The sequence below is a fragment of the Dendropsophus ebraccatus genome, chromosome 13, assembly GCF_027789765.1.
Source record: "Dendropsophus ebraccatus isolate aDenEbr1 chromosome 13, aDenEbr1.pat, whole genome shotgun sequence".
Classification (NCBI taxonomy): domain Eukaryota; kingdom Metazoa; phylum Chordata; class Amphibia; order Anura; family Hylidae; genus Dendropsophus; species Dendropsophus ebraccatus.
In genome coordinates, this window is record NC_091466.1 from 5,563,538 (window position 1) to 5,588,479 (window position 24,942).

At 51.7% G+C, this 24,942-nt stretch overlaps 1 protein-coding gene across 1 annotated transcript in view; it reads right to left on the reverse strand.

Annotated features, from left to right (window-relative positions):
- GATAD2B (GATA zinc finger domain containing 2B) overlaps positions 1–24,216 on the reverse strand; it is a 45,936-nt gene extending 21,720 nt beyond the window's left edge. Inside the window, exons 1-2 of the mRNA XM_069949851.1 lie at positions 24,086–24,216; positions 4,045–4,257 (exon numbers count right to left, since the gene is read on the reverse strand). Coding sequence (XP_069805952.1) covers positions 4,045–4,250 — 206 coding nt within the window. The 5' untranslated portion in view covers positions 4,251–4,257; positions 24,086–24,216. The remainder of the gene's footprint in view (positions 1–4,044; positions 4,258–24,085) is intronic.
- Positions 24,217–24,942: the final 726 nt, after the last annotated feature.

Below are 24,942 nucleotides of genomic sequence, written 5' to 3' on the forward strand. Positions count from 1 at the left end.
GAGAGCGCACAGGGAGGCTATATACTACTGGGGGGAGCTCACAGAGGGCTATATTCTACAGGGGGAGAGCGCACGGGGAGGCTATATACTACTGGGGGGAGCTCACAGGGGGCTATATACTACAGGGGGAGAGCACAGGGGGGCTATATACTACTGGGGGGGAGCTCACAGGGGGCTATATACTACTGGGGGACAGCGCACAGGGGGCTATATACTACAGGGGGAGAGCGCACAGGGGGGCTATATATTACAGGGGGAGAGCGCACAGGGGGGCTATATATTACAGGGGGAGAGCGCACAGGGGGGCTATATACTACTGGGGGAGCAACAGGGGGCTATATACTACTGAAGGAGAGCGCACAGGGGGGGCTATACACTACTGGGGGAGCAACAGGGGGGCTATATACTACCAGGGCAGTCACCCCCTTTGTACCTAATATCAAAGGACTGGTGAGAGAGAAAAAAATGTCAATTTTCCCGCTAATAAGCAGCAATTCTGTATATAAATAGTTGAACGTTTGTGACAAAGTAACAAAACACGTTTCCTACTGATGTTCAGCTCGGACCTTCACCTGACAATAGACCCCGGTAAGTGGAGCTTCACTAAAAGTTGTTGAGTACCCCTGCCCTAAAGGGTAGATGCCGCTGTCATAACCGACAGCGGCATTTAACCCCTGCAGAGCCGCTCCATATGCAGCATGAGTCTGCTGCATATGGATCGGCCCCTCACTGCTAATGACTGCGGCCCGCAATCCCGCGGGCGGCAGTCATTCAACCATTCCAAATACGGGACCCGCCGGTGCTGCGGCAGCGGTCCCTTACACCAGCCAGTTCCCCGACCTCCGGGTCCACAATCCTGTCGCCGCCCCTCCATTCCCGCGGGGCCCACCGATACAGTGGCACAACAACTCCCAGAATACCTTCTTGTGGGGAGTTGTTGTTCACAAGGAGGCATGCTGGGAGTTGTTGTGCCAGGAGGCTGCTAATGCATTACAACTCCCAGCAGCATACCTCCTTATGCACTACATCCCCCAGCATACCTCTTTGTGCACGAGGAGGCATGCTGGGAGTTGTAGTGCACAAGAATGTATGCTGCACAGAGTTGTGTCAGGAGCTGCACAACTGCAATTCCCAGCATACCTCCTTGTGCACTACAACTCCCAGCATACCTTCTTGTGGGGAGTTGCAAAGCACAAGGAATTATGCTGGAAATTGTTGTTCACCAGGAGGTATGCTGGGAGGTGTAGTGCACAAGGAGGTATGCTGGGAGTTGCAGTTGCGCGGCAGCAGCCTTTCAAAACATCCCAGCATACCTTCTTATGCACTACAACTCCTAGCATACCTCCCTGTGCACTACAACTCCCCACAAGAAGGTATTCTGGGAGTTGTTGTGCACAGGGAGGTATGCTTGAGGTTAGAGGGGAATAAAAAATGCAAAAAAAAGTGTTTTAAAATAAAACAAAAAATAAAGGTTCTAATAATCCCTTTTCCCTTTTTTTAAAAAAAAAAGTAAAAAAAAAAAAAGAAAAAAAAAGAACATACATGTATCCATTACATGTGAATTGTCCGAACTATAAAATGTAACAAAGTGATCAAGAAGTCACATAAATAAAAATGTTGTGCATGGGGGGGAACATATCTGTAGTCAGGGAAAAGGGAAATTATATTTGTATTTTTACGTGTTTTTTTCGCAAACTTTTTATTTAGTATTGAATTGGTATTGAGTATCGAAATCCGAAAGCTGGTATCGGTATCGAACTCAAAATTTTAGTATCGTGACATCCCTATATGTACATAAGCTACAATTTACATAAACAGTGCAGAACTGTCAGGTATATAGGGGTATATAGTGTATATAGGGCTCCTGGCGATTTCCCCTTAAAGAAAAAAAAAAAACAAAACAAGGGTATAGATTGGAATCCTGGGCGACCATGGAACAATTAAAATGGATCTAATGTAGCCCCCCCCACCTATACTATATTTACAGCAGAGGAGCCCCCTATACTATATACACTGCAGAGGAGCCCCCCTATACTATATAGACAGCAGAGGAGCCCCCCCATACTATATAGACAGCAGAGGAGCCCCCCCTATACTATATACACATCAGAGGAGCCCCCCCCCTATACTATATACACAGCAGAGGAGCCCCCCCCACCTATACTATATTTACAGCAGAGGAGCCCCCTATACTATATACACTGCAGAGGAGCCCCCCCCTATATTATATACACAGCACAGGAGCCCCCCCCCCTATACTATATAGACAGCAGAGGAGCCCCCCCCTATACTATATACACACCAGAGGAGCCCCCCCCCTATACTATATACACAGCAGAGGAGGCCCCCCCCCCTATACTATATACACAGCAGAGGAGCCCCCCCCCTATACTATATACACAGCAGAGGAGCCCCCCTATACTATATACACAGCAGAGGGGCCCCCACCTATACTATATTTACAGCAGAGGAGCCCCCTATACTATATACACAGCAGGGGAGCCCCCCCCTATACTATATAGACAGCAGAGGAGCCCCCCTATACTATATACACAGCAGGGGAGCCCCCCCCCTATACTATATAGACAGCAGAGGAGCCCCCCCTATACTATATAGACAGCAGAGGAGCCCCCCTATACTATATAGACAGCAGAGGAGCCCCCCCCCCTATACTATATACACAGCAGAGGAGCCCCCCCCCTATACTATATACACAGCAGAGGAGCCCCCACCTATACTATATACACACAGCAGAGGAGCCCCCCCTATACTATATAGACAGCAGAGGAGCCCCCCCTATACTATATACACAGCAGAGCAGCCCCCCCTATACTATATACACAGCAGAGGAGCAGCCCCCCTATACTATATACACAGCAGAGGAGCCCCCCCCCCCTATACTATATACACAGCAGAGGAGCCCCCCCTATACTATATAGACAGCAGAGGAGCCCCCCCTATACTATATAGACAGCAGAGGAGCCCCCCCCCTATACTATATACACAGCAGAGGAGCCCCCCCCCTATACTATATACACAGCAGAGGAGCCCCCACCTATACTATATACACACAGCAGAGGAGCCCCCCCCCTATACTATATACACAGCAGAGGAGCCCACCCCTATACTATATACACAGCAGAGGAGCCCCCCCTCTATACTATATACACAGCAGAGGAGCCCCCCTCCCCTATACTATATACACAGCAGAGGAGCCCCCCCTATACTATATACACAGCAGAGGAGCCCACCCCTATACTATATGCACAGCAGAGGAGCCCCCCCTCCCCTATACTATATACACAGCAGAGGAGCCCCCCCTATACTATATAAACAGCAGAGGAGCCCCCCCCCCCCTATACTATATACACAGCAGAGGAGCCCCCCCCCCTATACTATATACACAGCAGAGGAGCCCCCCCCTCCTATACTATATACACAGCAGAGAGCCCCCCCCTATACTATATACACAGCAGAGGAGCCCCCCCCTATACTATATACACAGCAGAGGAGCCCCCTATTACTATATACACAGCAGAGGAGCCCCCCCTATACTATATACACATCAGAGGAGCCACCTATACTATATACACAGCAGAGGAGCCCCCCCCTATACTATATACACAGCAGAGGAGCCCCCCCCTATACTATATACACAGCAGAGAGGAGCCCCCCCCCCCCTATACTATATACACAGCAGAGGAGCCCCCCTATACTATATACACAGCAGAGGAGCCCCCCCTATACTATATGACACAGCAGAGGAGCCCCCCCCTATACTATATACACAGCAGAGGAGCCCCCCCTATACTATATACACAGCAGAGGAGCCCCCCCTATACTATATACACAGCAGAGGAGCCCCCCTATACTATATACACAGCAGAGGAGCCCCCCCCCCCATACTATATACACAGCAGAGGGAGCCCCCCCCCTATACTATATACACAGCAGAGGAGCCCCCCCCCATACTATATACACAGCAGAGGAGCCCCCCCTATACTATATACACAGCAGAGGAGCCCCCTATACTAGCAGAATTACCTGGCATCGCCCGGGTCTATGTCGTGTATTTGCAGTCGTGCCTCGGTCTGCTGGGGAGGATCAGCTGATCGCTGTTGGCTGTGACGCAGCTGCTCAGCCTGGAGAAGGGCTTGGATCCGCTGCGAGGTTTCGGCAGCCCGGGCAGCAGCCATACGTTTCGCCGCCGGAGTCTTTCTTCCAAGTGCAGGGTTCCTCTTTGGAGGCATGATAGGTCTGAAAGGGGTTCAATTTATGAGAAGGCTCAAATTCAGTACAGAGGGCACAGTCTGCTCAGAGCGGGCTTCTATAGCATGACGTCAAAGGACCGATCAAACAATCAGCTAAGGGGCCTGCGATGTCTTATATACCTCATACTAGGGCTGAGCGATACGGGGAAAACAGAAAAATCTATACGTTTTGGACGATTCTCAATTTAAATCTCAACTTTTTTTCTTTTTTGCCAAATAAGCAGAACATCTTTCTCCTTGCAGCATCAGATACTATTTTAATGACGTTTGAGACAACTGCATTGCTTCCCCCCGTGCCCCCATGTAGTAGACAAGCCCCCCCCCCCGTGACCCCATGTAGTAGACAAGGCCCCCCCCGTGCCCCCATGTAGTAGACAAGCGCCCCCCGTGTAGTAGACAAGCCCCCCCCCGTGCCCCATGTAGTAGACAAGCGCCCCCCGTGTAGTAGACAAGCCCCCCCCCCGTGCCCCCATGTAGTAGACAGGCCCCCCATGCCCCCATGTAGTATACAAGCCCCCCCCCCCCCGTGCCCCCATGTAGTAGACAGGCCCCCCATGTAGTATACAAGCCCCCCCCCCCCCGTGCCCCCATGTAGTAGACAGGCCCCCCATGCCCCCATGTAGTAGACAAGCCCCCCCCCCCCCGTGACCCCATGTAGTAGACAAGGCCCCCCCCTCGTGCCCCCATGTAGTAGACAAGCCCCCCCCCCCCCGTGCCCCCATGTAGTAGGACAGGCCCCCATGCCCCCATGTAGTATACAAGCCCCCCCCCCATGCCCCCATGTAGTAGACAAGCCCCCCCCCCCGTGCCCCCATGTAGTAGACAAGCCCCCCCCCCCCCGTGCCCCCATGGTAGTAGACAAGCCCCCCCCCACGTGCCCCCATGTAGTAGACAAGCACCCTGCCCCCCGTGCCCCCATGTAGTAGACAAGCACCCTGCCCCCCCGTGCCCCCATGTAGTAGACAAGCACCCTGCCCCCCCGTGCCCCCATGTAGTAGACAAGCACCCTGCCCCCCCCCCCCGTGCCCCCATGTAGTAGACAAGCACCCTGCCCCCCCGGTGACCCCATGTAGTAGACAAGCACCCTGCCCCCCCCCCGTGCCCCATGTAGTAGACAAGCACCCTGCCCCCCCCCCCATGCCCCCATGTAGTAGACAAGCACCCTGCCCCCCCCCATGCCCCCCATGTAGTAGCACAGGCCCCCCCCAACCGTCCCCCCATGTAGTAGACAAGCACCCCCCCGTGCCCCCATGTAGTAGACAAGCCCCCCCCCCCCGTGCCTCCATGTAGTAGACAAGCCCCCCCCCCCCCGTGCCTCCATGTAGTAGACAAGCACCCCCCCCCCGTGCCTCCATGTAGTAGACAAGCACCCCCCCCGTGCCTCCATGTAGTAGACAAGCACCCCCCCCAACCGTCCCTCCATGTAGTAGACAAGCACCCCCCCCGTGCCTCCATGTAGTAGACAAGCACCCCCCCCGTGCCTCCATGTAGTAGACAAGCACCCCCCCCCGTGCCTCCATGTAGTAGACAAGCACCCCCCCGTGCCTCCATGTAGTAGACAAGCACCCCCCCCAACCGTCCCTCCATGTAGTAGACAAGCACCCCCCCCGTGCCTCCATGTAGTAGACAAGCACCCCCCCGTGCCTCCATGTAGTAGACAAGCACCCCCCCGTGCCTCCATGTAGTAGACAAGCCCCCCCGTGCCTCCATGTAGTAGACAAGCCCCCCCCCGTGCCCCCATGTAGTAGACAAACCACCCCCCCCCCCCGTGCCCCCATGTAGTAGACAAGCACCCTGCCCCCCCGTGCCCCCATGTAGTAGACAAGCACCCTGCCCCCCCGTGCCCCATGTAGTAGACAAGACCCTGCCCCCCCCCGTGCCCCATGTAGTAGACAAGCACCCTGCCCCCCCCCGTGACCCCATGTAGTAGACAAGCACCCTGCCCCCCCCCCGTGCCCCCATGTAGTAGACAAGCACCCTGCCCCCCCCCCATGCCCCCATGTAGTAGACAAGCACCTGCCCCCCCCCCATGCCCCCATGTAGTAGACAGGCCCCCCCCCAACCGTCCCCCCATGTAGTAGACAAGCACCCCCCCGTGCCCCCATGTAGTAGACAAGCCCCCCCCCCCGTGCCTCCATGTAGTAGACAAGCCCCCCCCCCCGTGCCTCCATGTAGTAGACAAGCACCCCCCCCCGTGCCTCCATGTAGTAGACAAGCACCCCCCCCGTGCCTCCATGTAGTAGACAAGCACCCCCCCCCAACCGTCCCTCCATGTAGTAGACAAGCACCCCCCCGTGCCTCCATGTAGTAGACAAGCACCCCCCCCGTGCCTCCCTGTAGTAGACAAGCACCCCCCCCGTGCCTCCATGTAGTAGACAAGCACCCCCCCCCGTGCCTCCATGTAGTAGACAAGCACCCCCCCCGTGCCTCCATGTAGTAGACAAGCACCCCCCCCAACCGTCCCTCCATGTAGTAGACAAGCACCCCCCCCGTGCCTCCATGTAGTAGACAAGCACCCCCCCGTGCCTCCATGTAGTAGACAAGCCCCCCCGTGCCTCCATGTAGTAGACAAGCCCCCCCCCCGTGCCCCCATGTAGTAGACAAACCACCCCCCCCCCCCCCCGTGCCCCCATGTAGTAGACAAGCGCCCCCATGTAGTAGACAGGCCCCCCTGTGACACCCCCCCATGCCCCCATGTAGTAGACAAGCCGCCCCCCCCCCCGTGCCCCCATGTAGTAGACAAGCCGCCCCCCCCCCGTGCCCCCATGAAGTAGACAAGCCCCCCGTGCCCCCATGTAGTAGACAAGCCCCCCCGTGCCCCCATGTAGTAGACAAGCCCCCCCGTGCCCCCATGTAGTAGACAAGCCCCCCCCCCCGTGCCCCCATGTAGTAGACAAGCCCCCCCCCCCCGTGCCCCCATGTAGTAGACAAGCCCCCCTGAGACCCCCCCCTGCCCCCTTGTAGTAGACAAGCCCCCCTGTGCCCCCCCTTGCCCCCATGTAGTAGACAGGCCCCCCCCCCGTGCCCCCATGTAGTAGACAAGCGCCCCCCGTGCCCCCATGTAGTAGACATGCCCCCCATGTAATAGACAAGCCCCCTCCGAGCCCCCCTGTAGTAGACAGGCCCCCCCATGCCCCCATGTAGTAGACAAGCACCCCCCGTGCCCCCACACACCCGTGCCTCCATGTAGTATACAAGCCCCCTCCGTGCCCCCATGTAGTAGACAAGCCCCCCCCTGTGCCCCCGCGTAGAAGACAAGACCCCCCCTGTGCCCCCGCGTAGTAGACAAGCCCCCCCCCCCCCCGTGCCCCCATGCAGTAGACAAGCCCCCCCCCCCCCCACCGGTGCCCCATATAAGTGGTGTTCCCAAACATGTGCCACTCTGTGCCCCCATATAGTATTGGAGACCTTCCTTGTGCCTCCATCTAGGTAGGGAGTAGAAGTGGAGGTATAGTGGAAAAGGGGTTTAGTAGAAGTACAGGAACAGATGAGGGGTGACTGGGGCAGCTGAGTGGGACTGGAGCAGACTGGGGGTGACGGGGGTGACCGAGGGGTGAATGGGGTGTGACTGAGGGGGGACTGGGGCAGCTGGGGGTGACTAAGACAGGAGTGCACATAGCTCTCCTCCTCCTCTCACCCTGGCACACATGCATGTCCCCGGTCCTAGGAGGAGGCCGCCAGGCTGGCAGGATAAGTAGATAGCGTCACTGTGGGTCCTGGAGCTGTACAGCGGAATTGTGCAACCCCCGACCCCGCTGTACAGCTCCAGGACCCGCAGTGACTATCTCCTTATCCTGCCAGCCTGGCGGCCTCCTCCACAGACCACGGACATGCATGTGTGACCAGGAGGGGAGCGGGACACAGGTCAGTGGCGCTCTGTTAAAGCGACTCTGTACCCACAATCTGACTTCCCCAAACCACTTGTACCTTCGGATAGCTGCTTTTAATCCCAGATCTGTCCTGGGGTCCGTTCGGCGGGGGATGCAGTTATTGTCATAAAAACAACTTTTAATCCTGCAGCGCTGTGTCTAATGGCCGGGGCTTACATTAGTATATGCATTAGGCTGGCACAACCTCTGTCCTTCCTCCCCACCCTCCTCAGCATTAGGAATGATCCAGGCAGATTGCTTCCTATTCCCCACCTGTGTGTATAATGAACATGGGCTGGATCATTAATACACTCTACTGTGCAAAGCTCAAACAGCAGTAAATGTTCCTGGATCATTCCTAATGCTGAGGAGGGTGGGGAGGAAGGACAGACAGGTGGTGCCAGCCTAATGCATATACTAATGTAAGCCACGGCCGTGAGACACAGCACTGCAGGATTAAAAGTTGTTTTTAGGGTGCCTTCACACCTACCGTATAGCAGCAGAAAATCCGCTGCGGATCCGCAGCAGATTTAACTAAGTGAATGAACACAGCATCAAATACGCACTGTCAAATCCGCGGCGGATCCGCAGCGGATTTTCTGCTGCGATACGGTAGGTGTGAAGGCACCCTTAAAGGGGTAGTCCACCCAAAAATTTTTTCTTTCAAATCAACTGGTGCCATAAAGTGCCAGAGATTTGTAATTCACTTCTATTAAAAAATCTTAAGTCTTCCAGTACTTATTAGCTGCTGTATGTCCAGCAGGAAGTAGTGTTTTCTTTCCTGTCTGACCCAGTGCTCTCTGTTGCCTCCTCTGTCCATGTCAGGAACTGTCCAAAGCAGGAGCAAATCCCCATAGAAAACCCCTCCTGCTCTCCAGACTGGAAATAATACAACTTCCTGTTGGGCATACAGCAGCTGATAAGTACTGGAAGGCTTGAGATTTTTTAATAGAAGTAAATTACAAATCTCTGGCACTTCATGGCAGCAGTTGATTTGAAAGAAAAATTTTTTGGGTGGACTACCCCTTTAAGGACAATAACTGCATCCCCGCCGAACGGACCCCAGGGCAGATCTTGGATTAAAAGCCGCTATCTGAAGGTACAAGTGGTTTGGGGGGGGGGGGGGGGGGGGTCAGATTGTGGGTACAGAGTCACTTTAAAGGGGTTGGCCACTTTATAGTAAAATAGGTCAGTACAATGTATTAGTAAGTGTACTCAATGTATATACTGACAGCAGCTCCCTGTGTACTCACTGTATATAGTGACAGCAGCTCCCTGTGTACTCACTGTATATACTGGCAGCAGCTCCCTGTGTACTCACTGTATATAGTGACAGCAGCTCCCTGTGTACTCACTGTATATACTGACAGCAGCTCCCTGTGTACTCACTATATATACTGGCAGCAGCTCCCTGTGTACTCACTATATATACTGGCAGCAGCTCCCTGTGTACTCACTGTATATACTGACAGCAGCTCCGTGTACTCACTGTATATACTGACAGCAGCTCCGTGTACTCACTGTATATACTGACAGCAGCTCCCTGTGTACTCACTGTATATACTGACAGCAGCTCCCTGTGTACTCACTGTATATACTGACAGCAGCTCACTGTATATACTGACAGCAGCTCCCTGTGTACTCACTGTATATACTGACAGCAGCTCCCTGTGTACTCACTGTATATACTGACAGCAGCTCCCTGTGTACTCACTGTATATACTGACAGCAGCTCCCTGTGTACTCACTGTATATACTGACAGCAGCTCCTTGTACTCACTGTATATACTGACAGCAGCTCCCTGTGTACTCACTGTATATACTGACAGCAGCTCCCTGTGTACTCACTGTATATACTGACAGCAGCTCCCTGTGTACTCACTGTATATACTGACAGCAGCTCCCTGTATATACTGACAGCAGCTCCCTGTGTACTCACTGTATATACTGACAGCAGCTCCCTGTGTACTCACTGTATATACTGACAGCAGCTCCCTGTGTACTCACTGTATATACTGACAGCAGCTCCCTGTGTACTCACTGTATATACTGAAAGCAGCTCCCTGTGTACTCACTGTATATACTGACAGCAGCTCCCTGTGTACTCACTGTATATACTGACAGCAGCTCCCTGTGTACTCACTGTATATACTGACAGCAGCTCCCTGTGTACTCAATGTATATACTGACAGCAGCTCCCTGTGTACTCACTGTATATACTGACAGCAGCTCCATGTACTCAATGTATATACTGACAGCAGCTCCCTGTACTCACTGTATATACTGACAGCAGCTCCCTGTGTACTCACTGTATATACTGACAGCAGCTCCCTGTGTACTCACTGTATATACTGACAGCAGCTCCCTGTGTACTCACTGTATATACTGACAGCAGCTCCCTGTGTACTCACTGTATATACTGACAGCAGCTCCCTGTGTACTCACTGTATATACTGACAGCAGCTCCCTGTGTACTCACTGTATATACTGACAGCAGCTCCCTGTGTACTCACTGTATATACTGACAGCAGCTCCCTGTGTACTCACTGTATATACTGACAGCAGCTCCCTGTGTACTCACTGTATATACTGACAGCAGCTCCCTGTGTACTCACTGTATATACTGACAGCAGCTCCCTGTGTACTCACTGTATATACTGACAGCAGCTCCCTGTGTACTCACTGTATATACTGACAGCAGCTCCTTGTACTCACTGTATATACTGACAGCAGCTCCCTGTGTACTCACTGTATATACTGACAGCAGCTCCCTGTGTACTCACTGTATATACTGACAGCAGCTCCCTGTGTACTCACTGTATATACTGACAGCAGCTCACTGTATATACTGACAGCAGCTCCCTGTGTACTCACTGTATATACTGACAGCAGCTCCCTGTGTACTCACTGTATATACTGACAGCAGCTCCCTGTGTACTCACTGTATATACTGAAAGCAGCTCCCTGTGTACTCACTGTATATACTGACAGCAGCTCCCTGTGTACTCACTATATATACTGGCAGCAGCTCCCTGTGTACTCACTATATATACTGGCAGCAGCTCCCTGTGTACTCACTGTATATACTGACAGCAGCTCCCTGTGTACTCACTGTATATACTGACAGCAGCTCCCTGTGTACTCACTGTATATACTGACAGCAGCTCCCTGTGTACTCACTGTATATACTGACAGCAGCTCCTTGTACTCACTGTATATACTGACAGCAGCTCCCTGTGTACTCACTGTATATACTGACAGCAGCTCCCTGTGTACTCACTGTATATACTGACAGCAGCTCCCTGTGTACTCACTGTATATACTGACAGCAGCTCACTGTATATACTGACAGCAGCTCCCTGTGTACTCACTGTATATACTGACAGCAGCTCCCTGTGTACTCACTGTATATACTGACAGCAGCTCCCTGTGTACTCACTGTATATACTGAAAGCAGCTCCCTGTGTACTCACTGTATATACTGACAGCAGCTCCTGTGTACTCACTGTATATACTGACAGCAGCTCCCTGTGTACTCACTGTATATACTGACAGCAGCTCCCTGTGTACTCAATGTATATACTGACAGCAGCTCCCTGTGTACTCACTGTATATACTGACAGCAGCTCCATGTACTCAATGTATATACTGACAGCAGCTCCCTGTACTCACTGTATATACTGACAGCAGCTCCCTGTGTTCTCACTGTATATACTGACAGCAGCTCCCTGTGTACTCACTGTATATACTGACAGCAGCTCCCTGTGTACTCACTGTATATACTGACAGCAGCTCCCTGTGTACTCACTGTATATACTGACAGCAGCTCCCTGTGTACTCACTGTATATACTGACAGCAGCTCCCTGTGTACTCACTGTATATACTGACAGCAGCTCCCTGTGTACTCACTGTATATACTGACAGCAGCTCCCTGTGTACTCACTGTATATACTGACAGCAGCTCCCTGTGTACTCACTGTATATACTGACAGCAGCTCCCTGTGTACTCACTGTATATACTGACAGCAGCTCCCTGTGTACTCACTGTATATACTGACAGCAGCTCCCTGTGTACTCACTGTATATATTGACAGCAGCTCCCTGTGTACTCTCTGTATATACTGACAGCAGCTCCCTGTACTCACTGTATATACTGACAGCAGCTCCCTGTACTCACTGTATATACTGACAGCAGCTCCCTGTACTCACTGTATATCCTGACAGCAGCTCCCTGTGTACCTCATAGAGCCAATATCAGACTCCCCTCCTCCAGGCTGAGCTGCCCTGCTCTGTTTTGTTTCAGTCCATAAAATGGCCGACACGGAGGAGCATTTGACCAGGCCTTGTCCACCGAGTCCACCATAGACACATACAGGCTAAGTGGTGGACACTGGGGGGGTGGGGCATGGTCACATGCTCCTCCATGTTGGCGATCTTATGGACCAAAACACCACAGAGCAGGACAGCCTGGAGGAGGAGAGTCTGATATTAGCTCTATGAGGTACACAGGGAGCTGCTGTCACTATACACAGTGAGCACAGGGAGCTGCTGTCACTATACACAGTGAGCACAGGGAGCTGCTGTCACTATACACAGTGAGCACAGGGAGCTGCTGTCACTATACACAGTGAGCACAGGGAGCTGCTGTCACTATACACAGTGAGCACAGGGAGCTGCTGTCACTATGCACAGTGAGCACAGGGAGCTGCTGTCACTATACACAGTGAGCACAGGGAGCTGCTGTCACTATACACAGTAAGCACAGGGAGCTGCTGTCACTATACACAGTAAGCACAGGGAGCTGCTGTCACTATACACAGTGAGCACAGGGAGCTGCTGTCACTATACACAGTGAGCACAGGGAGCTGCTGTCACTATACACAGTGAGCACAGGGAGCTGCTGTCACTATACACAGTGAGCACAGGGAGCTGCTGTCACTATACACAGTGAGCACAGGGAGCTGCTGTCACTATACACAGTGAGCACAGGGAGCTGCTGTCACTATACACAGTGAGCACAGGGAGCTGCTGTCACTATACACAGTGAGCACAGGGAGCTGCTGTCACTATACACAGTGAGCACAGGGAGCTGCTGTCACTATACACAGTGAGCACAGGGAGCTGCTGTCACTATACACAGTGAGCACAGGGAGCTGCTGTCACTATACACAGTGAGTACAGGGAGCCGCTGTCAGTATATACAGTGAGTACACAGGGAGCCGCTGTCAGTATATACAGTGAGTACAGGGAGCCGCTGTCAGTATATACAGTGAGTACACAGGGAGCCGCTGTCAGTATATACAGTGAGTACACAGGGAGCCGCTGTCAGTATATACAGTGAGTACACAGGGAGCCGCTGTCAGTATATACAGTGAGTACACAGGGAGCCGCTGTCAGTATATACAGTAAGTACACAGGGAGCCGCTGTCAGTATATACAGTGAGTACACAGGGAGCTGCTGTCAGTATATACAGTGAGTACACAGGGAGCTGCTGTCAGTATATACAGTGAGTACACAGGGAGCTGCTGTCAGTATATACAGTGAGTACACAGGGAGCTGCTGTCAGTATATACAGTGAGTACACAGGGAGCTGCTGTCAGTATATACAGTGAGTACACAGGGAGCTGCTGTCAGTATATACAGTGAGTACACAGGGAGCTGCTGTCAGTATATACAGTGAGTACACAGGGAGCTGCTGTCAGTATATACAGTGAGTACACAGGGAGCTGCTGTCAGTATATACAGTGAGTACAGTTACTAATATTGTATACTGAATTTTACTATAAAGTGGCCAACCCTAAGAGGCTGGAGGCCGCATTTCCCTGGACCGTGCGCCCGGAGTGCAACTCACCGCTCAGCCTGGCACCTCTCTCTGGTCCTGCCCGACACCGCTCTGCCCACAATGATTTATTGAGAAAATCGAATATACGATTTTCCCCCAAAAAAAATCTGATCGATTCTAACATTCTGGCAGAATCAATCGAATTAATTTGATTATTTGCCCAGCCCTACATCATGCTATATACAGTAGAGGAGCCCCCCACTATACTATATACAGTAGAGGAGCCCCCCACTATACTATATACAGTAGAGGAGCCCCCCACTATACTATATACAGTAGAGGAGCCCCCCCCCTATACTATATACACAGCAGAGGAGCCCCCCCCCCTATACTATATACACAGCAGAGGAGCCCCCCCCTATACTATATACACAGCAGAGGAGCCCCCCCCCTATACTATATACACAGCAGAGGAGCCCCCCCCTAAACTATATACACAGCAGAGGAGCCCCCCCCTACCTATACTATATACACAGCAGAGGAGCCCCCCCCCTATACTATATACACAGCAGAGGAGCCCCCCCCTATACTATATCCACAGCAGAGGAGCCCCCCCCTATACTCTATACACAGCAGAGGAGCCCCCCCCTATACTATATACACAGCAGAGGAGCCCCCCCCTATACTATATACACAGCAGAGGAGCCCCCCCCTATACTATATACACAGCAGAGGAGCCCCCCCCCTATACTATATACACAGCAGAGGAGCCCCCCCCCTATACTATATACACAGCAGAGGAGCCCCCCCCCTATACTATATACACAGCAGAGGAGCCCCCCCCCTATACTATATACACAGCAGAGGAGCCCCCCCCCTATACTATATACACACCAGAGGAGCCCCCCCCCTATACTATATACACAGCAGAGGAGCCCCCCCCCCCTATACTATATACACAGCAGAGGAGCCCCCTCCTATACTATATACACAGCAGAGGAGCCCCCCCCTATACTATATACACAGCAGAGGAGCCCCCCCCTATACTATATACACAGCAGAGGAGCCCCCCCTATACTATATACACAGCAGAGGAGCCCCCCCTATACTATATACACAGCAGAGGAGGCCCCACCATACTATATTACACAGCAGAGGAGCCCACCCCTATACTATATACACAGCAGAGGAGCCCCCCCATCCCTATACTATATACACAGCAGAGGAGCCCCCCATACTATATACACAGCAGAGGAGCCCCCCCCCTATACTATATACACAGCAGAGGAGCCCCCCCACTCCCTATACTATATACACAGCAGAGGAGCCCCCTATACTATATACACAGCAGAGGAGCCCCCCCTATACTATATACACAGCAGAGGAGCCCCCCCATACTATATACACAGCAGAGGAGCCCCCCCCCCTATACTATATACACAGCAGAGGTAGCCCCCCATACTATATACACAGCAGAGGAGCCCCCCCCATACTATATACAGCAGAGGAGCCCCCCCCCCTACCTATACTATAGACACAGCAGAGGAGCCCCCCCCCTCCCTATACTATACTACAACAGCAGAGGAGCCCCCCCCCATACTATATACACATCAGAGGGAGCCCCCCCTACCTATACTATATACACAGCAGAGGAGCCCCCCCCTACCTATACTAATATACACAGCAGAGGAGCCCCCCCCCCATACTATATACACATCAGAGGAGCCCCCCCTATACTATATACACAGCAGAGGAGCCCCCCCCCTATACTATATACCAGCAGAGGAGCCCCCCAATACTAATACCCAGCAGAGGAGCCCCCCCCCCTATACTATATACACAGCAGAGGAGCCCCCCCCCTATACTATATACACAGCAGAGGAGCCCCCCTATACTATATACACAGCAGAGGAGCCCCCCCCTATACTATATACACAGCAGAGGAGCCCCCCCCCCTATACTATATACACAGCAGAGCAGCCCCCCCCCCCCCCACACTATATACACAGCAGAGGAGCCCCCCTATACTATATACACAGCAGAGGAGCCCCCCCTATACTAGTATACACAGCAGAGGAGCCCCCCTATACTATATACACAGCATAGGAGCCCCCCCCCCTATACTATATACACAGCAGAGGAGCCCCCCTATACTATATACACAGCAGAGGAGCCCCCCCCCCATACTATATACACAGCAGAGGAGCCCCCCCCCCATACTATATACACAGCAGAGGAGCCCCCCCTCCTATACTATATACACAGCAGAGGAGCCCCCCTATACTATATACACAGCAGAGGAGCCCCCCCCCCCTATACTATATACACAGCAGAGGAGCCCCCCTATACTATATACACAGCAGATGAGCCCCCCCCCTATACTATATACACAGCAGAGGAGCCCCCCTATACTATATACACAGCAGAGGAGCCCCCCCCCTATACTATATACACAGCAGAGGAGCCCCCTCCCTATACTATATACACAGCAGAGGAGCCCCCCCCCCCTATACTATATACACAGCAGAGGAGCCCCCCCCCCCCTATACTATATACACAGCAGGAATGAGAAGAGGGGAGACAGGGGGCGCTTCCTTGTGTAGAAAAGAGTGACCAGGTGGATGGAAGGAAGATCTGACAGGGATCCACTCACCTGGGTAGGTTGTGCAAATATTAGGCACAACTCTAAATGCAGCATGAAGGGGTGTACTCCGCAGCTGTACTGGGGGACATCACCACCGACGGTGGGAGAAGCAAATGCAGAAGTGTAGTCAAACGACTACAGGACCGAAGACCAAGTCCACACCAGAAACGATGAGCGCAGGAGTATATACAGTTTACACACGGCGGTGCAACCAAAAGTTATCCAAAAGTAGATGACGTAGTAAATCAATGTTCATTTATTGCTATAAATGAACATTGATTTACTACGTCATCTACTTTTGGATAACTTTTGGTTGCACCGCCGTGTGTAAACTGTATATACTCCTGCGCTCATCGTTTCTGGTGTGGACTTGGTCTTCGGTCCTGTAGTCGTTTGACTACACTTCTGCATATACACAGCAGAGGAGCCCCCCCCCCCTATACTATATACACAGCAGAGGAGCCCCCCCCCTATACTATATACACAGCAGAGGAGCCCCCAGATAGGCTGTATTCTCAGTGATGTCACTGCTGATCTCTAGTGATGGATAGGCTGTATTCTCAGTGATGTCACCGCTGATCTCTAGTGATGGATAGGCTGTATTCTCAGTGATGTCACTGATCTCTAGCGATGGATAGGCTGTATTCTCAGTGATGTCACTGATCTCTAGCGATGGATAGGCTGTATTCTCAGTGATGTCACCGCTGATCTCTAGTGATGGATAGGCTGTATTCTCAGTGATGTCACGCTGATCTCTAGTGATGGATAGGCTGTATTCTCAGTGATGTCACTGATCTCTAGTGATGGATAGGCTGTATTCTCAGTGATGTCACCGCTGATCTCTAGTGATGGATAGGCTGTATTCTCAGTGATGTCACCGCTGATCTCTAGTGATGGATAGGCTGTATTCTCAGTGATGTCACTGATCTCTAGTGATGGATAGGTTGTATTCTCAGTGATGTCACCGCTGATCTCTAGTGATGGATAGGCTGTATTCTCAGTGATGTCACCGCTGATCTCTAGTGATGGATAGGCTGTATTCTCAGTGATGTCACCGCTGATCTCTAGTGATGGACAGGCTGTATTCTCAGTGATGTCACCGCTGATCTCTAGTGATGGATAGGCTGTATTCTCAGTGATGTCACCGCTGATCTCTAGTGATGGATAGGCATGTATTCTCAGTGATGTCACCGCTGATCTCTAGTGATGGCTAGGCTGTATTCTGAGTGATGTCACCGCTGATCTCTAGTGATGGATAGGCTGTATTCTCAGTGATGTCACCGCTGATCTCTAGCGATGGATAGGCTGTATTCTCAGTGATGTCACCGCTGATCTCTAGCGATGGATAGGCTGTATTCTCAGTGATGTCACCGCTGATCTCTAGCGATGGATAGGCTGTATTCTCAGTGATGTCACTGATCTCTAGCGATGGATAGGCTGTATTCTCAGTGATGTCACTGATCTCTAGCGATGGATAGGCTGTATTCTCAGTGATGTCACCGCTGATCTCTAGTGATGGATAGGCTGTATTCTCAGTGATGTCACCGCTGATCTCTAGTGATGGATAGGCTGTATTCTCAGTGATGTCACTGATCTCTAGTGATGGATAGGCTGTATTCTCAGTGATGTCACCGCTGATCTCTAGTGATGGATAGGCTGTATTCTCAGTGATGTCACTGATCTCTAGTGATGGATAGGTTGTATTCTCAGTGATGTCACCGCTGATCTCTAGTGATGGATAGGCTGTATTCTCAGTGATGTCACCGCTGATCTCTAGTGATGGATAGGCTGTATTCTCAGTGATGTCACCGCTGATCTCTAGTGATGGACAGGCTGTATTCTCAGTGATGTCACCGCTGATCTCTAGTGATGGATAGGCTGTATTCTCAGTGATGTCACTGATCTCTAGTGATGGATAGGCAGTATTCTCAGTGATGTCACCGCTGATCTCTAGTGATGGATAGGCTGTATTCTCAGTGATGTCACCGCTGATCTCTAGTGATGGATAGGCTGTATTCTCAGTGATGTCACCGCTGATCTCTAGTGATGGATAGGCTGTATTCTCAGTGATGTCACCGCTGATCTCTAGTGATGGATAGGCTGTATTCTCAGTGATGTCACCGCTGATCTCTAGTGATGGATAGGCTGTATTCTCAGTGATGTCACCGCTGATCTCTAGTGATGGATAGGCTGTATTCTCAGTGATGTCACCGCTGATCTCTAGTGATGGATAGGCTGTATTCTCAGTGATGTCACGGCTGATCTCTAGTGATGGACAGGCTGTATTCTCTGTGATGTCACCGCTGACCTCTAGTGATGGATAGGCTGTATTCTCAGTGATGTCACCGCTGATCTCTAGTGATGGATAGGCTGTATTCTCAGTGATGTCACTGCTGATCTCTAGTGATGGATAGGCTGTATTCTCAGTGATGTCACTGCTGATCTCTAGTGATGGATAGGCTGTATTCTCAGTGATGTCACCGCTGATCTCTAGTGATGGACAGGCTGTATTCTCTGTGATGTCACTGCTGACCTCTAGTGATGGATAGGCTGTATTCTCAGTGATGTCACTGATCTCTAGTGATGAATAGGCTGTATTCTCAGTGATGTCACCGCTGATCTCTAGTGACGGATAGGCTGTATTCTCAGTGACGTCACTGATCTCTAGTGATGGATAGGCTGTATTCTCAGTGATGTCACTGTTCTCTAGTGATGGATAGGCTGTATTCTCAGTGATGTCACTGATCTCTAGTGATGGATAGGCTGTATTCTCAGTGATGTCACTGATCTCTAGTGATGGATAGGCTGTATTCTCAGTGATGTCACCGCTGATCTCTAGTGATGGATAGGCTGTATTCTCAGTGATGTCACTGCTGATCTCTAGTGACTGATAGGCTTTATTCTCAGTGACGTCACTGATCTCTAGTGATGGATAGGCTGTATTCTCAGTGATGTCACCGCTGATCTCTAGTGATGAATAGGCTGTATTCTCAGTGATGTCACCGCTGATCTCTAGTGATGGATAGGCTGTATTCTCAGTGATGTCACCGCTGATCTCTAGTGATGGATAGGCTGTATTCTCAGTAATGTCACCGCTGACCTCTAGTGATGGATAGGCTGTATTCTCAGTGATGTCACCGCTGATCTCTAGGGATGGATAGGCTGTATTCTCAGTGATGTCACCGCTGATCTCTAGTGATGGACAGGCTGTATTCTCTGTGATGTCACCGCTGACCTCTAGTGATGGATAGGCTGTATTCTCAGTGATGTCACCGCTGATCTCTAGTGATGGATAGGCTGTATTCTCAGTGATGTCACTGCTGATCTCTAGTGATGGATAGGCTGTATTCTCAGTGATGTCACTGCTGATCTCTAGTGATGGATAGGCTGTATTCTCAGTGATGTCACCGCTGATCTCTAGTGATGGACAGGCTGTATTCTCTGTGATGTCACTGCTGACCTCTAGTGATGGATAGGCTGTATTCTCAGTGATGTCACTGATCTCTAGTGATGAATAGGCTGTATTCTCAGTGATGTCACCGCTGATCTCTAGTGACGGATAGGCTGTATTCTCAGTGACGTCACTGATCTCTAGTGATGGATAGGCTGTATTCTCAGTGATGTCACTGTTCTCTAGTGATGGATAGGCTGTATTCTCAGTGATGTCACTGATCTCTAGTGATGGATAGGCTGTATTCTCAGTGATGTCACTGATCTCTAGTGATGGATAGGCTGTATTCTCAGTGATGTCACTGCTGATCTCTAGTGATAGGCTGTATTCTCAGTGATGTCACTGCTGATCTCTAGTGATAGGCTGTATTCTCAGTGATGTCACTGATCTCTAGTGATGGATAGGCTGTATTCTCAGTGATGTCACTGATCTCTAGTGACTGATAGGCTTTATTCTCAGTGACGTCACTGATCTCTAGTGATGGATAGGCTGTATTCTCAGTGATGTCACCGCTGATCTCTAGTGATGGATAGGCTGTATTCTCAGTGATATCACCGCTGATCTCTAGTGATGGATAGGCTGTATTCTCAGTGATGTCACCGCTGATCTCTAGTGACGGATAGGCTGTATTCTCAGTGATGTCACTGATCTCTAGTGATGGATAGGCTGTATTCTCAGTGACGTCACTGATCTCTAGTGATGGATAGGCTGTATTCTCAGTGATGTCACCGCTGATCTCTAGTGACGGATAGGCTGTATTCTCAGTGACGTCACTGTTTCTGGATTTATCATACACTGATTGTGATGTAGTCAGAATTGTAAAGCCAAGTGAAGAGAGTGACTGATACACATCATCATGGCTGGTTCTGCACAGGCTTACATACGTCCCATCGTATCAAGTGATCTGGAATAGAGCGCACCGCACCCACAGCAACCAACCAACCACTGGTCTAGAATCATCACCAATGGTTCTTTGTGCTGTATCGACTCATCTAAAAACATTAAAGGCAACCTGTCGCCAGGGACACGGGCACAGAGCCCGCCTGACCCCCCGATGCAGCCCCCAGATACTGACCCTTTCCGGCACGTCCCGCTCCTGGAGCCGGTCCCAGGACGAAGATATCAGCACTTGAGGCCGTGCACGCGCTGTATGCTAATTACCTGAGATGAGTCCAATGCCCATAGAGAATGAATGGAGCCGTCATCCTCCATGGGCATCAGTGCCATCTCTGCAGAGCGCGTACCGCTTTGGGCGCTGATATCTTATTCCCTGCACCAGGCTCTGTGCCCGCGTCCCCGGTGACAGGTTCCCTTTAATGAGTCTCTCTCCTCCATCTTGTGATTGGGACATCTGTCACACACCAAGAAATCTAGAGCAGCTCTGGAGTCCACTGATCTGGAGCCACTACGTATCCCAGTCGTCTAAGTGATCTAGATCCATTTAACATTGTGTATTTCTGATAGCAACCACAGCAGATCATTCTCCGTTCCGTCCTCTATTTTCTTGTATCATAATCTAGAGTGGCTCTATATTCTGCACTATGGCCACCGTCCACTCTAGAGCCATTCGTTCCTGAAATCCAGCAGTAGCTGAGAACCATTCTGGATCCCTTAACAACAGCCACAGTGACCTGGAGCCATTCTCCATCCAACACACAGCACTAATCCAGAGCCGCTTCATAGTCTTCAGTGATCTAGAGCTGCTCCAGAGTAATAAAGATCTGTTCTGCATCATCTGTCACCTCAGCCCTGCCCTTCATTCCCGACACATTACAGGGGATATGCCCCTTCTCCTCTCTATACCGCCCTATCCTCTCTATACCGCCCTGTATACGCCCCTTCTCCTCTCTATACCGCCCTGTATACGCCCCATCTCCTCTCTATACCGCCCTGTATACGCCCCATCTCCTCTCTATACCGCCCTGTATACGCCCCATCTCCTCTCTATACCGCCCTATCCTCTCTATACCGCCCTGTATACGCCCCATCTCCTCTCTATACCGCCCTGTATACGCCCCATCTCCTCTCTATACCGCCCTGTATACGCCCCATCTCCTCTCTATACCGCCCTGTATACGCCCCATCTCCTCTCTATACCGCCCTGTATACGCCCCATCTCCTCTCTATACCGCCCTGTATACGCCCCATCCTCTCTATACCGCCCTGTATACGCCCCATCCTCTCTATACCGCCCTGTATACGCCCCATCCTCTCTATACCGCCCTGTATACTCCCCATCCTCTCTATACCGCCCTGTATACTCCCCATCCTCTCTATACCGCCCTGTATACGCCCCATCCTCTCTATACCGCCCTGTATACCCCCCATCCTCTCTATACCGCCCTGTATACTCCCCATCTCCTCTCTATACCGCCCTGTATACGCCCCATCTCCTCTCTATACCGCCCTGTATACGCCCCATCCTCTCTATACCGCCCTGTATACGCCCCATCCTCTCTATACCGCCCTGTATACGCCCCATCCTCTCTATACCGCCCTGTATACGCCCCATCCTCTCTATACCGCCCTGTATACTCCCCATCCTCTCTATACCGCCCTGTATACTCCCCATCCTCTCTATACCGCCCTGTATACTCCCCATCTCCTCTCTATACCGCCCCATCCTCTCTATACCGCCCTGTATACGCCCCATCCTCTCTATACCGCCCTGTATACGCCCCATCCTCTCTATACCGCCCTGTATACGCCCCATCCTCTCTATACCGCCCTGTATACGCCCCATCCTCTCTATACCGCCCTGTATACGCCCCATCCTCTCTATACCGCCCTGTATACGCCCCATCCTCTCTATACCGCCCTGTATACGCCCCATCCTCTCTATACCGCCCTGTATACGCCCCATCTCCTCTCTATACCGCCCTGTATACGCCCCATCTCCTCTCTATACCGCCCTGTATACGCCCCATCTCCTCTCTATACCGCCCTGTATACGCCCCATCTCCTCTCTATACCGCCCTGTATACGCCCCATCTCCTATATACCGCCCTGTATACACCCCATCTCCTATATACCGCCCTGTATACACCCCATCTCCTATATACCACCCTGTATACACCCCATCTCCTATATACCACCCTGTATACACCCCATCTCCTATATCCCACCCTGTATACACCCCATCTCCTATATCCCACCCTGTATACACCCCATCTCCTATATCCCACCCTGTATACACCCCATCTCCTATATACCACCCTGTATACCCCCCATCTCCTATATACCACCCTGTATACCCCCCATCACCTATATACCGCCCTGTATACACCCCATCTCCTATATACCGCCCTGTATACCCCCCATCTCCTATATCCCACCCTGTATACCCCCCATCTCCTATATACCACCCTGTATACCCCCCATCTCCTATATACCACCCTGTATACCCCCCATCACCTATATACCACCCTGTATACACCCCATCTCCTATATACCGCCCTGTATACCCCCCATCTCCTATATACCACCCTGTATACCCCCCCATCTCCTATATACCACCCTGTATACACCTTATCTCCTATATACCACCCTGTATACACCCCATCTCCTATATACCACCCTGTATACACCCCATCTCCTATATACCGCCCTGTATACCCCCCATCTCCTATATACCACCCTGTATACCCCCCATCTCCTATATACCACCCTGTATACACCTTATCTCCTATATACCACCCTGTATACGCCCCATCTCCTATATACCACCCTGTATACGCCCCATCTCCTATATACCACCCTGTATACCCCCCATCTCCTATATACCACCCTGTATACACCCCATCTCCTATATCCCACCCTGTATACCCCCATCTCCTATATACCACCCTGTATCCCCCCCATCTCCTATATCCCACCCTGTATACCCTCCTCTGTCCAGCCCTGGGCCATCTCCTCGTCACCATGACGCTGTATATACCATATCTCCTCACTACACACCGGGTCTTCCCGTTAGTATCCCGGGCACAGCTGTACCTTCCCCGCACGCCCCTCCATCTCCCCCGCCCTCCCCGGTCCCCGCTCGGCGGCCTCGGGTCCCCGGGCTCACCTGGATGCTGTGTCCGGCTGTGGGGGGTCTCACTGCGGCAGACACCGGCCACACACAAACAATGACTCTGATTGGGCGAAAGCCAAGGCGCTGAAGACCGCCCACCGGCGCTGCTGCTGCACGTGATTGGCTGCCACTGGCGGGGAACCGGCGGAAGTGGGTGGGACTAAAGTAATAACCAATGGACATGTCTCGTCGTAAAACGCAGTTTTGACGGACGTGACATCTGACCAATCAGCGCTAAGACTTGAATTTCTGATCCTTGTTCTGTGACTGGTTGTCCAATATGATTGACTGTTATATCGTGGAATCAGCTTCTCAGAGGCATCTGCGTGGGCGGACACTCAGGGGATTGGCTGATGCCAGGCGGATTGACTGCATAAGGCGTGAGCTTCAGTTTGAGTGACAATCAGGTCTGCCAATGAACAATGCCAACCTGAAGTGAGATTGACAGGTAGTAATGACCACCACTCCAGCTGTGACTCACTGCCCCGCCCCCTACACTGCATATCCCACCTCCTTACACAGACACTGCACCCGCCATTCTGTCATCCCCTCAGCACACTGCATCTTATACACTGTATTATCCCTGTACTATACTCATCACCATCCACACACACTGCATACTCCTCACACACAGCCTCCTCCTCCATACACTGCATACTCCTCACACACACAGCCTCCTCCTCCTCCATACACTGTATCCTCCTCACACACACACACACAGCCTCCTCCTCCATACACTGTATCCTCCTCACACACAGCCTCCTCCTCCATACACTGTATCCTCCTCACACACACACAGCCTCCTCCTCCATACACTGCATCCTCCTCACACACAGCCTCCTCCTCCATAC